Source organism: Dioszegia hungarica, assembly GCF_025882075.1.
Source record: "Dioszegia hungarica strain PDD-24b-2 chromosome Unknown MKK02contig_25, whole genome shotgun sequence".
Taxonomy (NCBI): domain Eukaryota; kingdom Fungi; phylum Basidiomycota; class Tremellomycetes; order Tremellales; family Bulleribasidiaceae; genus Dioszegia; species Dioszegia hungarica.
In genome coordinates, this window is record NW_026515779.1 from 1,203,618 (window position 1) to 1,216,882 (window position 13,265).

At 59.1% G+C, this 13,265-nt stretch overlaps 4 protein-coding genes across 4 annotated transcripts; 2 read left to right on the forward strand and 2 right to left on the reverse strand.

Moving 5' to 3' along the window:
* Positions 1 to 1,415: 1,415 nt before the first annotated feature.
* On the forward strand, positions 1,416 to 2,765 carry MKK02DRAFT_40961 (uncharacterized protein; the record flags this gene model as incomplete). The annotated part of the gene is made up of 6 exons (XM_053091354.1): positions 1,416 to 1,499; positions 1,941 to 2,002; positions 2,049 to 2,112; positions 2,160 to 2,237; positions 2,297 to 2,549; positions 2,656 to 2,765. 6 exons carry the CDS (start codon positions 1,416 to 1,418, stop codon positions 2,763 to 2,765), a joined length of 651 nt encoding a protein of 216 aa, XP_052942432.1.
* A 592-nt stretch (positions 2,766 to 3,357) lies between these two features.
* MKK02DRAFT_40962 (uncharacterized protein) lies at positions 3,358 to 5,807 on the reverse strand (the record flags this gene model as incomplete). Its single annotated transcript, XM_053091355.1, has 9 exons — positions 3,358 to 4,663; positions 4,711 to 4,853; positions 4,899 to 4,912; positions 4,966 to 5,090; positions 5,136 to 5,207; positions 5,256 to 5,345; positions 5,399 to 5,491; positions 5,571 to 5,604; positions 5,639 to 5,807. The coding sequence occupies 9 exons, from the start codon at positions 5,805 to 5,807 to the stop codon at positions 3,358 to 3,360; spliced, it is 2,046 nt and encodes a 681-aa protein (XP_052942433.1).
* Positions 5,808 to 6,883: 1,076 nt separating this feature from the next.
* MKK02DRAFT_20170 (uncharacterized protein) lies at positions 6,884 to 9,796 on the forward strand (the record flags this gene model as incomplete). Its single annotated transcript, XM_053086213.1, has 12 exons — positions 6,884 to 7,388; positions 7,453 to 7,741; positions 7,790 to 7,942; positions 7,992 to 8,104; positions 8,151 to 8,278; positions 8,335 to 8,541; positions 8,586 to 8,785; positions 8,835 to 8,901; positions 8,953 to 9,051; positions 9,112 to 9,268; positions 9,319 to 9,419; positions 9,485 to 9,796. 12 exons carry the CDS (start codon positions 6,884 to 6,886, stop codon positions 9,794 to 9,796), a joined length of 2,331 nt encoding a protein of 776 aa, XP_052942434.1.
* A 252-nt stretch (positions 9,797 to 10,048) lies between these two features.
* Positions 10,049 to 12,907, reverse strand: MKK02DRAFT_40964 (uncharacterized protein; the record flags this gene model as incomplete). The annotated part of the gene is made up of 1 exon (XM_053091356.1): positions 10,049 to 12,907. The coding sequence occupies one exon, from the start codon at positions 12,905 to 12,907 to the stop codon at positions 10,049 to 10,051; it is 2,859 nt and encodes a 952-aa protein (XP_052942435.1).
* Between the last annotated feature and the right edge of the window lie 358 nt (positions 12,908 to 13,265).

Genomic DNA, 13,265 nt, shown 5'->3' on the forward strand with positions numbered 1-13,265 from the left:
TAACCACGTCACACGAACCAAACAAGCCGTCAGCCTCAGGGTGTCCGAGACCGCATGCCGTAAATGATCATCCGAGACGGAGTTGTTGACAAGTGGAGGCACGTCCACCGCGTTTCGGTGGCGAAGAGCGCGTCAACGGGGGTATGGAGGGTGTGCTCGCTCTCGATACAAGTAGATCAAGGAGTCAAGTTATGACGATGGGACTTGGTAGGGCTATTATACGCGCCATCATCGACATATGAGTGATCTTTATGCAGCTTGTGGTGGAGTATACATCGCTGGAGGAGCTGAGGAAGCGGACAGGTCTGGGCTCTACTGCCTCTTCCGGCGTGTTCAGCTTCTACTACCTCCTGCGCGTCAATGTCCATATATGATGGGTGCTCTGAAGCCTCAGGCCGACTCTCTAGCAGGTGGAGAAGTAGCCTGAGCATCAACCTCGCCTCGGGACGGTCTGCATCATCTCAACGAGACCTATGTGGCGAAATCACCCATTTTGAGCCGTCCGCCGATGAGGGCGGAGTACCTTCTACGGCTCACTGTGGGTCATGCATCGCGATCTGAGCCTTCTTCTGCTGGCGCATGGTACCTATATAGTGCCGGTAGACACACATAGAGGTCGCAGGCATGCATGCAGGGAGCAGACTTGAGTGATCAGCTATACAGGTCTAGGCATAGGAGCAAGAACTCTCGAGGGGGAAGTATCAAGCTCGGGCCTCTACAGCTTCTGCGTCTGCCACATGCACATAATTGAACGTCATGAATGTATCTAGGATATGCAGCTGGACCTCCTCTCCACTCTACCTATAACCTGCTCTCATCAGTAGCAAGCGTCGACTCCCCAAACAGCTCCGGACCCTGTCGACATGATATCCCCGACGGCGTTATCTCGACACACACGTCCCGCGGTCGGTCACGTGACTTGGCTTTTCTTGAACTCCCAGTATCGCCTTATCCACTCTATGCATAGAAGGTGTGAGCGGTACCATTGGGTAGATGCATGGGACAGCTACCGATTCCGCCAAAAAATAAGCGTCCAAGTGCAAGATTACAATCACAGGGAGCTTTTCTGTGATATGGGGTCTGGGGCGTGTTTATCGATTTCTCAAATCGTCCAACGTCACCTGGCGTCACATATACCTCGACCCCCTTTCCCTTCTTCCCCCCTCTCTTTCATCCATATCTTCTACTTTCAATCAACAAGTCTCTTATACATCAACGTGAGTCTCATCTACCCCTCAGCATACATCCAGCATCACTCTCAAGCATAGCATCAAGCAAGAACACGCAGCTGATCTAGGTCTCTTCTTTCTTGTCTGACGCTCGCGCCTGTTCCGCTTTCTCCCGCCACCGCCGTCAACCTCGCAGTTCCACTCACTCTACTCAACCAACCCCACCCCGACTCAACAACAGCAACAATGGCACCCACCAAGTCTACCGCTTCCAAGCCCGCCGCCGCTAAGAAGGCGTCTGCCCACCCCACCTTCTTGGCCATGATCCAGGTGAGTCAACCCGGTTCCTTCTTGCGCCTTCTTTGCTTCTTCCCCCCTTTCTCGTCTCTCTTTCTCTCCGGAGCGAAAGCGGTGGGCTCCCCGCTGGCCTACGCAAGAGCGCGATCTGGACGGTGCGCAGGGGCTGGACGGTGTCGCGCGGAGACAAGGCCCGGGTCCCGCGACGGGAGGAACGCGCCGAAGGAGGGTGTTTGTTTACATTCCCAAATTTGCTTCACGTCCTCCCACCTTGCCTCTTCCACCTCTCAGCTACCAACCCCTCCTTCATCTTCATATCCTCTCCCACCCTATCTCACCCTATCTCACCCTATCTCACCCTGGCTATGCATACCCCCCTCATCACCTCCCTTTCGCTTCGCTCTTCCGGCGCGTCCTCCCCCTTCTCTCTATCGCTCAACCTTCCCTACTCTGGGACCATCGCTGACTTATCAGGAATGTGTCAAGGCCGACACTGCCGCTGCCCGTCACGGTGTTTCTCGCCCTACCATCAAGAAGTAAGCTTACCAGCCTCCTTCGCCGGATCTCAAGCTGACCCACTAGGTTCCTTGCCGACAAGTACAAGCTCGACATGTCTTCCGCTGCCAACACCAGCAACTTGAACAACGTATGTCCCTCCCTTCCTCTGTATACAAGTGCTAAGCTGACCTTCAGGCCATCAAGCGCGGAGCCGACACTGGTGCCCTTGTCCTCCCTAACGGTGCTTCCGGCAAGGTCAAGCTCGCTCCCAAGGTATGTCCCCTTCCCCTTCCTCTCCGTTCTTCTTCTCTTGAGCACAGGCTGACTCACAGACCAAGCCCGCCGCGTCCGACAAGGAGAACGTCGCCCCCAAGAAGGCTGCCGCACCCAAGAAGGCCGCCGCCCCCGCCGCCAAGAAGGCCGCTGCTCCCGCCGCAAAGAAGGCTGCTGCGCCCGCTGCCAAGAAGGCCGCCGCACCCGCTAAGCCCGCCGCGAAGAAGGCTGCCGCCGCCCCCAAGAAGGCCGCCGCTGCTGCTGCCCCCAAGAAGAAGGTGTCGTCTGCTGCCGCCAAGAAGGCCCCTGCTGGTATGTTCTTTCCTCCTCTTTTCCCTCCCTCACTTCCCTCTTCTCCCTTTTCCTTCCTCCTCGATCACCTTCGTTTCCTATCCGTTAGACCTGCGCTGACCCCCAGCCAAATCCGCCGCCAAGCCCGCCGCGAAGAAGGCCGCCCCCGCTCCCAAGGCCGCACCCGCACCCAAGGCCGCCCGCAAGGCCCCCGCCGAGCGCAAGACCAAGGCCTAGGCGATGTTCTCTTCTTGTCGAGGTTTCCGGGTAGTCTATCTCTTCTCTCTTCTTTCGTTCATACTTCCCTTCACTCTTCCCCATCTTGGGTTCCCCTCCGCCACCTTTCCTCTTCGCCTTCGTCTTCGCTTAGTTGGGCAGTATCTAGCCTTTTGACCGGTCATCTTTATACATAGTTGCGCCGTAGCGGGAGCGCGAGATGTGATACCGTGTCCTGTGTACCTTGCTTTGTCTTCTGCCGCAGTCCGCTTACTGCTCTGCTTGGCTTGTACACGGCGCAAACAACGCGTCCGACACAGCCCAGCCACATTTCCCTGAGCCAAAGTGCCACTTTCACTTTCGCCTTGCGAGCCAAAGCGAGCCTCAGCTGACACTGCAACTATACATCTATGACAAGGTACAATACTTCTATCAATACTATAATAGCGGTCTGAGGACAGGCGGAACAACACAAAGCAGACCTAAAGCCCAAGAGCGCCCCTTATAAACGCCTTGAACAGCCCCTTCCCGCCTCTCTCCTTCCCCTGCCCTTCCCCCCTAATCCCTCGCTCACTCTGCTCACCTCCTCCCGCTTCCCTCCCCCGCTCACCGCTCACATGACAACACAACACCCCCACCTCTTCTTCTTCCCTTCCCTCGGCTCAAACTCCACCTCCTGTATCTCCGACCCCGCATTCGAACCAGGGATATCCCCGAACCGCCTCATCATGCGCTCATTATACGCAATCTCCTCCGATGTCGTCCGGGTGATCGCATCGGCGCGGGAGTTTCGGCCGCTCATGGTGGTGGGCTCGTCCGTGAAGCTCGCCCCGGGGAGGACGGTGCCGGGGTTGTCGGCCGCAGGGGTGACCGAGACGGTAGGGACAGGCGCTCCCGATGCGGCGGAAGGAGCAGCTGGATTCGGCTTGGGCTGTGCCTCGGGCTTGGGCGGGTAGGTATACCCCGGAGTCGGACCGGGGGTTGACGCATCCACGTCTCCGCCCCCACTTCCACTTCCACCGGGGACAGGCGAGATACTCCCCGACCTCCCATCGCTTCCCTTGACGCTCATCGCCCTTCCCCACTTCCCCAACAAACCCCCTCCAGCGGCCTTCGAGCTCGACTCCGCCTTACTATCCAGCCGACCTCGTAGCTCTCCGCCCTCCATGTCAAAGTACGAAGGCATGAAGCTCTCGCCCTTGGGCGGGAGAGGAGCCGGCCGGAGCGGGTTCTTGAATCGCTCGATGTTGTTGAGGATGCTATCGCCCTGACCGGCGGTGCTGATCTCTGGGACGTAGTCGTCGAGGTCGACGTTCCGCGGAGGGGAGTTGCGGAGGACATTGACGATGGGGTCGCCCTTGCCGCGAGGTGCTGGGGGAACCTGGATACGGAGGGGAGCGCGGGGAACGTCAGGGATTGCTACGGTATTGTCGAAGCTGCCATTCTTGGGGATAGAGGTGGCGGACGACTGGGCGCGGAAGGGGTGGGGCCGGACTGATCGGAGAGAGCCAGACGAGGTGGATGCGGGGAGTGCGGGGACCGGCGGGATTTTGGGCTGCTGGATATCGATACGTGGGACGCGCTTGGGGCTGATGCGTGGGATGGTGACAGGGCCGAACTCGCCACTCTCGTCCCGGCTCCCCGACGCGACCGGCAGGGGCGGCACGGGATTCTCATTATAGTCGATGGAGCGCTTGGGGGTTTTGAGGGGGCGCGTGCTCGAGGGGGAGTCGTGAGTGTGGAGGAGCTGGCTCGCGGGCGTTTCCGGCAAGGCGGGCGAGAGGGCTTTTGTGGGAGGTGTAGCTTTGGGTGTTTTGGGGGTAGACTTTGGCGTAGGTCTAGGGCGAACGAGGCCAGGGACGAGTCGAGATCGAAATACCCCTCGCTTCTTGATGCGTTCAACGAGCTTGACAATGTTTCTTCCTCCGTCAGCTGACTCACACTACTGATCCTGCTTAGGGCTTACTGGGCAATCTCCATCTCGTGCGAGAGAGTCGAGATGTAGGTATATATCCAGTCGGCCTTCTTGGCGATCTCCTTGACCTCCTCGCGGTTCCGATTACCGACTCGCCCACCGAGGGTCCCGGCCATGACGCTGACAGGGACGGGCTGGGGCTGTTAGCGCTACGCAAGGGAGAGGTGGGGGTAGCGTACGAATGAGTTGGGAGCTGCTCATTAGCGCTATACTCATCTCTGAGCGAGAAGTGGGGGTTGGACTCACTGATAAGCCCAGGATCACCAGCCTCAAACATGCCCTTGGCCTCCGCAATGAAGCCAGCGATACCCTCCATCTGCTTCTCGATATCCACCTCCCTCTCGACCTCCGCCTCCTTGCCTATGTCTTGGCTAGAGGGTCAGCCAAGTCCAGCCTCAAGTAAACGACGGACTCACATCAGCACCAGCCCATCCACGTCCTCCATGGCATTGACGAACTCGGTCCTGCTGTGCGTCTCAAACTCCCACCTATCCTCATCAGCTACGGATGGCTCGCTCTGGGGGAGATAGGCTCACTTGTAGACCGCTACCAGCTCAGGGAACTCCTCTTCTTTGTAGTGTACGGCGAAGCGCTGGACGCGCATGTCGTCGATCGAGAGAAGGTTTCTGGGCGTCAGCTATCGCACTCCTCGGAGATGCAGGCGATGATCATGACTCACTTGCCCTTCTCCCTCCAATCGTGCCGAGGGGTGTCGGGGGTCCGGCAGAGGTCAAAGAAGATACAGTGGTATGTCATCGGACCGGGCTTGTTGCTGCTTGTCAGCGATAGGTACCGAGGATAGGGGAAGGTGGTGACGGGATGGGTAGGTGGAGGGGAGAGAGGGTGCTTACGGGTTCTCGGGGGTTGGTGGACCGGGACGCGGGCCTGGGCGTCAGCTGGATGCAGCGCGAGAGGATACAGAGGGTCCTCAGTATGGGTGGATGGGATGAGGAGGGGAGCCTGAGCCCGAGGAAGGTGGTGGAGAGGTCAAGGGGGGAGGGTGGAGATGAAGGAGAAGGATCCGTACTATACATGAAGATAGCCAGCCGAGCTTCGACCGTCCTATCCGCCTCATTGTCGTAGCTCATCTTGCTGACTGTAAGGGATGGAAGAGGATGTAGGAAGACACAAGTAGGAGCTGGAAGTCGGTCAGAAGAGGTATGAAAGAGAGGCAGAGATGAGATAGAGGAAGAAGAGAAAGAAGAAGTTACCGATCTAGCGTCCAGTTGGATGACGCGACTGGCTAACGAATGGCTGAGACATCGCCGCCCCGCTGTGACTTGCTCACCTCATTCCCCCTGCCCTTCCTACTCCACTCTGGATCTCGGTGCGTCATTCCGTAGCTCCAGGCACTCGTTTCAGATTGTCACGCGGAAGAAGCAAAGTCAAAGGGGCGTGACGAGTTACGTAAACACACCGGCGAGGGCAACCGAGAGAGCGAGATTTCGGCTTGTCCTTCCTCCCATCTTCATCCTCACATTCACTATAGTATATTAGAACACCAAGGACAGTCATACAGAGAAGCAGGAGCGCCGTATCCTCAGCTCTGCGCCGCGCCAAAAAAAATCTGGAGTAACGGTCCTCCTCCAGAGCTTCAGCCGAGCTGGAAGCGACCCTTCCTTCCTCCTCCTTCTGCCCTTCTCTCCTTTGTCAGTCTTCCTCCTGGTGTCCGCTGACATCTTGCCGCGTTACATCTCACTGATCCTGCCAGTCTCTTGCTCAGTGCATCATGTCCGAAAGCAACAGCCGTAACCCCTCCGGCAACACCGGTACCTCTTCCCATCAGGTTGAGAGGAGCCTCGCGCCCACCAACGGTCAGAGCCAGGACCTTCCCATCCCGGAGACACTCCTGGACTTCACTTCGCCCAACTCGGTGCTCCATCAAGCAGAAGGCTCTCAGAGTCTTGGGCAGGCTTCGGCGCAGGGTGAACGGGCCTCCTTCGTGCCCGAGACGTTCTTCCCCGAGTCGGCTGGAGCTACTGTCGGAGGAGGCGCGTTCGGCGGGGGTTATGCACGGGCAAGAGGGGACGGAACGATGGAGATTGATGGAGAGGAATCCGGCCCCAGCTCGGTGCTGCAGGGCATCGCCCAGGCGGCTTCGAACATCATCAACCCCATTGTTGACAGCATCCTCCCTGCCCTGGAAGGCGTACTCCCCACCTCCATGACGAACGGAAACGGAGCTCTCCACCCCTCGGAAGGCTCCTCCAGTACGGACCGTACTGCCGGCTCCTCCGCTGTCGCGCGGGTATCCTCCGCTCAGGCGCAATCTCCCTTCATCACCGCCGTCGCTGGCTCCTCCTCGTCCCGTCCCTCCTCCGCTTCTGGCACGCACGACGACCTCACCGTCGGCCACCACGCCCTTGCATCCTCCATCCGCGCCGAGTCCCCCGCGCCCATCCCTCGGCCTCGCACATTCCGTACCGGCTACATCTACGATGCCCGGATGATGCTTCACTGCGTGGACGGGTATGAGCCCACCGAGGACTCGCTGGACTGGAAGGACGATCATCCGGAAGATCCAGTCCGGATCAAGCGGATCTTCAATCGCCTGCGGGACGCGGGGCTGGTCGCGCGGATGAAGAAGCTGGACTTTCGGCAAGTGTCGTATGAACAGGTCATGCTCGTGCACAGCGAGGATCACTGGGCCAAAGTCGAGGGGACACAGGGTATGTCATCTTCGCCCCTTTCTGCGTTGTGCGCCGAGAATCGAGAAGAAAGCTGACCTGTCAGAAATGTCGGATGAGATCATCCTTCAGACAAAACACTTCTATGAGCAGCTCTCACTCTATGTCTGCCGCGAGACGGCCCATTGTGCCCGGCTCTCATGCGGCGGTGTCATCCAGGCATGTATCGCCGTCTGTACCGGGGAAGTCAGGAACGCGTTCGCTATCGTCCGTCCACCCGGACATCACGCCGAGCCGGACGAACATATGGGGTTCTGCTTCTACAACAACGTGGCGGTTGCGGCGAGGGAGGTGCAGCGGCTGGGGCTGGCGAAGAAGGTCTTGATTCTGGACTGGTGAGCTTCGGAGTCCGGCGTGTCCTCAGACTATAGCTGATGGCTCAGGGATGTGCACCACGGGAATGGTACTCAGCGGGCATTCTGGGAAGATCCCGACGTCCTGTACATCTCGATACATGTACACCAAGGCGGCAAGTTCTACCCTACAAGCGATTTCGGCGGGTTGGATATGGTCGGGTCAGGCGCCGGCATCGGAACGTGAGCTGTCCGGTCCAAAGTACTGTTGCGACCCCAGCTTATGCGCTAGATCGGTCAATATCCCATGGCCTGACCAGGGTCCGGGAGATGCGGATTACCTGTATGCCTTTCAGCGCATCGTCATGCCAATAGCGTACGAATTCGCGCCTGATCTGGTCATCAGTAAGCTAGTCGGTGCTGAACGTCGTTGCCTTAGCTGACTTGGCAGTTTCGGCGGGATTCGATGCGGCAGAAGGGGACCACCTCGGAGGCTGCAATGTCACTCCCGCGGCATATGGACATATGACACACATGCTTTGTGCTGTCGCTGGAGGCAAAGTCGTTGTTGCTCTCGAGGTTAGCTTTCATGTCACGATCCCTCACACACGAGAGGGCATAAGCTGACTAGACAGGGCGGCTACAATCTCCGAGCCATCTCCGACTCGGCCGTCGCTGTTACCCAAGTCCTCCTGGGCGAGACCCCAGCTGTCCTGCCCCCACTCCAAGCGAGCGGTGTGGCTACGGAAGTCATGTGGGAAGTGGCCAAGGTCCAGTCCAAGTACTGGAAGAGTATCGATGTGAAGGCGTGCGAGCCGCCAGAGATTGTGCAGATGGGGGATGTGTCTGCGCGGACGTCGATACCAGGCAAGCTAGCTAGCGAAAGCGCGTGGAAGCGACAGTAGCTGAAATGATAGATCTGCTCAAAGCTCATCGGGCACATCACATGTACACCAAACATGGACTCTATCAGATCCCACTGGCCAGTGATGAACTACAGAACATCTTTGAGGGGCAGGTGATATGTAGTCCGACAGTGTATGAGGCGGGGGAGAAGAGTGTGCTCGTGGTGTTTGTGCATGACTTGTAAGCTACTTGTTGAGGGTTGTTCTTCGGGCATAGCTTACACGTGCAGTGGGAATCTACGCGTGGAGACAGATGGAGTATCGACCACAAATGTGCACCTGACAAATAGCTACCTTGTGAGCTTACATATGCTGGTCATTGTACGAGATGTTTAGCTCATACTTCAGCTCGATACCTCCGACCTGATCGTCGATTGGGTCACCAAATCTTCGTATGGCCTTATCGACGTCAACGTCCTCACCAATCTTCCCGACAAGAGTCCTGAGGTACGCTGGAGAGCCTCTACGATTCGGATCGCTGCAGGGAGCGCAAGCTGACAAATACAGGGCGGCAAGAACATCATCCCCCGCGCCCCTTCGGACCAAGGCAAACTGATGCGATATCTCTGGGACAACTATATCGAATTATCAGAGTGCGAGCATATCGTCCTGATCGGGCATGGGTCGGGATGCCAGGCTGTGGTCGATCTCGTCAATAATCGAGGTGAGCTTATAGAACCGCGATGCAGAACGGGCCGAAGCTGATGGAGGCAGATGTGGAGCATAAAGTCAAGGCGGTGGTTCAGGTCGCGGGGCTGCATTCGCTCGTCAAGATAGATCCGAATGATGACGACAAGGGCGCCTGGTTCAGATCTGTAAGCCTCAGCCAGCATTCCCTCTTCCTGTTGCATGGTATGGAGATCCCAGCTGACATTCCCAGTCAAGCAGGATCTACATCCCCCAGGCACATCGGATCCTAGCAGACGACCGTGCCCGCCGTCGACTAGGCGGCCAGGTCGTCCCCTCTGAAGGAAACACCAAGGTCGTCGATGTCCTCAATGCCGTCCTACCCCAAATCAAGGAGTTTGTGGGGGATCAGTTGGCTGCTGCCGGTGTCGGAATGCCGAATGGACACGGACATGTTGGAGGGGATCTGAACTCGGATCCGCTGGACAGTATACCGCACAGGAACGGGGACGTCGCGGGTGCGTCGGGCCACGGTACGTCGATACCGCCGCGTGTCACTGCTTGATCCGGGGAACAGCTGGGGATCATGAGCGGAACTGGTGGGGACGGGAATGAGCGGGAGAAGCGGAGCGGGGAGACGATCTTGTCCATAGAGTAAATCTAAAGTTGTACCGGTGCATCATCTTAAGCTCTACAACAAGTCTCTACATGGGGTACAACAAAGTGTCCTTTACCTGCCATGATTTGTCTAATTTCTATGTATCTTCTGACCACCTTCTGCTCATCTACCTCCTTCCCCCTTGCCCCATGTTGCGGCCTAATGGCTCGTGATCCTTATATGTGGCAAATGACTGGCCGGCTCCGGGAACGCCTCTAGATGCATGACCAGCTCCCCCTCCGTCATGGCGTGCTGATCCGTGGACAAAAACCCAAACGATATCCTCGCCTGATTGATCTCTGCCAACGTGTCCGCATCCAGCTCGTCCTCGTCTCCCGAGCTCCCAGACACACTGGAATCCGCCAGTGAGTCGGGCCGCCCCGCGCCCTCATGTCCGAGGTAATACGCATCAAAACCCGCAGCAGACCCGAGCTGGTCCCACGACATGGTCGAGAATCGGGCTATGCCAACGTCCCCCTCGTCCGCGTCCGTAGCCGTAGTGGCGTCGGTGCAGCTTGTTTCGGCCGTATCGGCGGTATCGGTGGTGCGGACGCTGTCCATCGTGGTGGATGTGTTGAGGGTGGAGGTGGAGGAAGGTGAGGAATGGATTCGGCGAGCGGGACGAGGTGGAGTCGGTGGGCGAGGGGCTGATGGGGCCGGACCGCGCATGGCTCGGAAGGCGCGCTTGAAGACGCCAGAGGAAGGGGGCGTGCCGATGACGGGTTGTTTGGAGGGGAGGGAGAGGGAGCGCTTGATTTCGGCAGCGGACCGAGAGGGGTCGACTTGGAGCGTACCGACAAAGAGGGACTGCCGTGTTCCTATCCCATAGACTGCCATCTCTTGCGCCTCGGGCATCTCCTTGACATCTCCAATCTCTTCCTCTTCGTCTTCCTCCTCCTCCTCCTCCTCCTCATCATCGTCGACAGCGAACCTCGTGCGCAACCTCAGCGCCCCCGGACTTCCACCTATCGTCCTCCTCCGCCCCCCTCTGCCCTTCTCATCCGATAAGAAGCTGCCCCCCGACCCCAGAATGAGCGGAAGGGGCGAATCCAGCACCCCGCCGCCGACCGGACTGGATCCCCTAGACGTTCCCGGCGTCCCGGGCGATACTGACGAGACCGTATCAAAGCTCGTATCCGCCTCCAATTCCGAATGCGCCAGATCCGAGATGGACGGGTAGTGCGGGTACTCTATTGTCGGCGTGAATGACGCCGAGCTCGCGAGGGACGCCGTAGAGATGGGCCGGGACGCGTGCGAGGCGAGGCTGATGCTCCGCGCGAGAGGAGTCGAGGGGCGCGAGGTGTACCCAAAGGCGTCGTCAGAGGCGTGGGTAGTCATACTGCTGTTGTCCGAGCAGGAGTGGTAGGATACGGATTCGCCTTCGTGTTCCGCCTCGATGTCGTGCACGGCGGCCGCCGGCTGGTGATGGTCTGCAGTGGATACCGACCCGCTGGACGGCTCTTCCTGGATGGAGTCGAGAGGAGGGACCGCACATATGCTCAGGCGGGACGCGACCGACTCCCGCACTGCCGTAGGCATCGCCGGTGGATCGACCGGTGTCCGCGCGAGCGAGGCATCCGATGTGGAAGGGCCGATAGACTGCGAGAGCGGGGACGACGGTCCCGCTGACGTCGCATGCCACGTCGGAGGTGTGTACAGCTGCCGACTGACACCGTTGGGGCTCTCGTTGAGCGTCACGCAGATCGACTGGGGGGATGTCGGCTCGCCTATCCCGCCACCACCGTGGCCGAAGCTGACTTTGGAGACCGTATCCGGCGACGAAGCGATGATGGGTGATTTGAGGATACTAGCCGGGCGCGAGGCCGAGTCCGTATCTGCCGCTCCGTTGCGCTGGGTCGAGAAGCTGGTGAGGGTATCCGAGGACTTCAATCCTAGTCCGAAACCGAGAGCGCGGAAGGGGCTCTGGCTGCTCTTCGTCGACGTGGGCGTTTCGCTCCCTTTTCGCGTATACAATCCCGCCAAGGAAGGCCGCTTCGGACTGCCCATCGGCTTCTCCCTTCCTGCCTCTCCCTCAGCACCAGCACCGTCCTCGCCTCCTCCCCTTGACGCGCCTTTGCCTCGGCGACAGTACGCGACCGAGACGCTCACGAGCCCGACGATGAGCACGCCGAGCACGACGGAGAGAGCTATGCTGGCCGCGAAGAGGGGATTGGGGACGGGTGCGATGTCCTCTGCGAGCGCGCTGGCTATGGCGCCCATCCCGCGTACAGCGGACGGGGTCGGGTGCGGCGAGGGCGAGGCGAAAGCGAGAGGCGTAGCTTCTCCGGCTGGTCGAGGGGTGGAGGGAAGAGTAGGAGTATGGGGATCGGAGGGTGTAGGACCAGGTCCGGGGTTGTAGCCTGCGAGAGAAGGGTCGGAGCCGCCTGATGTGCCCCCGAGCGTCCGGCGGGAGAGGCGAGAGGAGCGCAAGATTGGGGTGTGGAGCGGTGAAGGCGAGAGAGGGATGTATCGCCTGCCGCCGGTCGGAGGGGGAGAAAGCAGGGCAGGGTTGAAGAGGGAGGGAGGAAGATCCGAGGCGTCCAGCTCTACATCGAGTATCGCCTCGTCGTACTCCCTGCTCCGCCTTCTGCGCATCCTACTCCCCCTCAATTCCTCCCTTTCCTCTTGGTCCTGGTCCCGCATCGCTTCATCCTCCGAGTCCGCATTAGACTCCGGCAGCTGCAGAGGCAAGAATGGATTCTCCTCTCCTGCGTAGATGGACCGGGGGAGTCCCTCTCCTGGCGCACGAAACCCGCCCCGCGTACCAAGCGATCGAGGGGTAGACGACCCAGGCTGGATGTGCGCGCGAGAGCGAGATCGCCGGGTCTGGGCTTGAGGGGTATGAAATGCCGAAGGTGGGCTGAGGAGGTGTGCTGATGACGAGGCGGATGACGAGGCTTCTGCGCCTGTGCTGCTGGAGGAGGCGGAGTCGAGTGGAGATGAAGAGGAGGGGGAAAAGGGGATGTAGATCCCCAGTCCGATCAGGGCAGCATCGAGATCGAGGGGCATGGGCGGCATCGTGACTGGCTTAGCTGCGGATAGTCAGCTTTACCCCAACTACTCTGCACCTGGACCTTCGATCGAAGAAGCTCACTTGTGCTTGTCTGGTCCTGGAGCTAGAGAGTAGCGTTGGGTCCTTGGTAAGCTCTACAGGGAGTAGCAGTGCAAGCAGTACGTGTGAGTGTGAGCGGAACGTGAGCAGAAGACATCCTTCCCCCTCCTTCTTCTTGTGCCCCACCAATACTCCCTCACCGCAGCTACGGTCGCCGAGCATGAGCAGTGATTCAGACGAGCAAAGCCTACGTGAGACGCTGTGGATCTGCCAGCGCACCAGTGAGACCTGCGGTAGCTGCTGTGGTGAGGGGTGGCTTGTGCG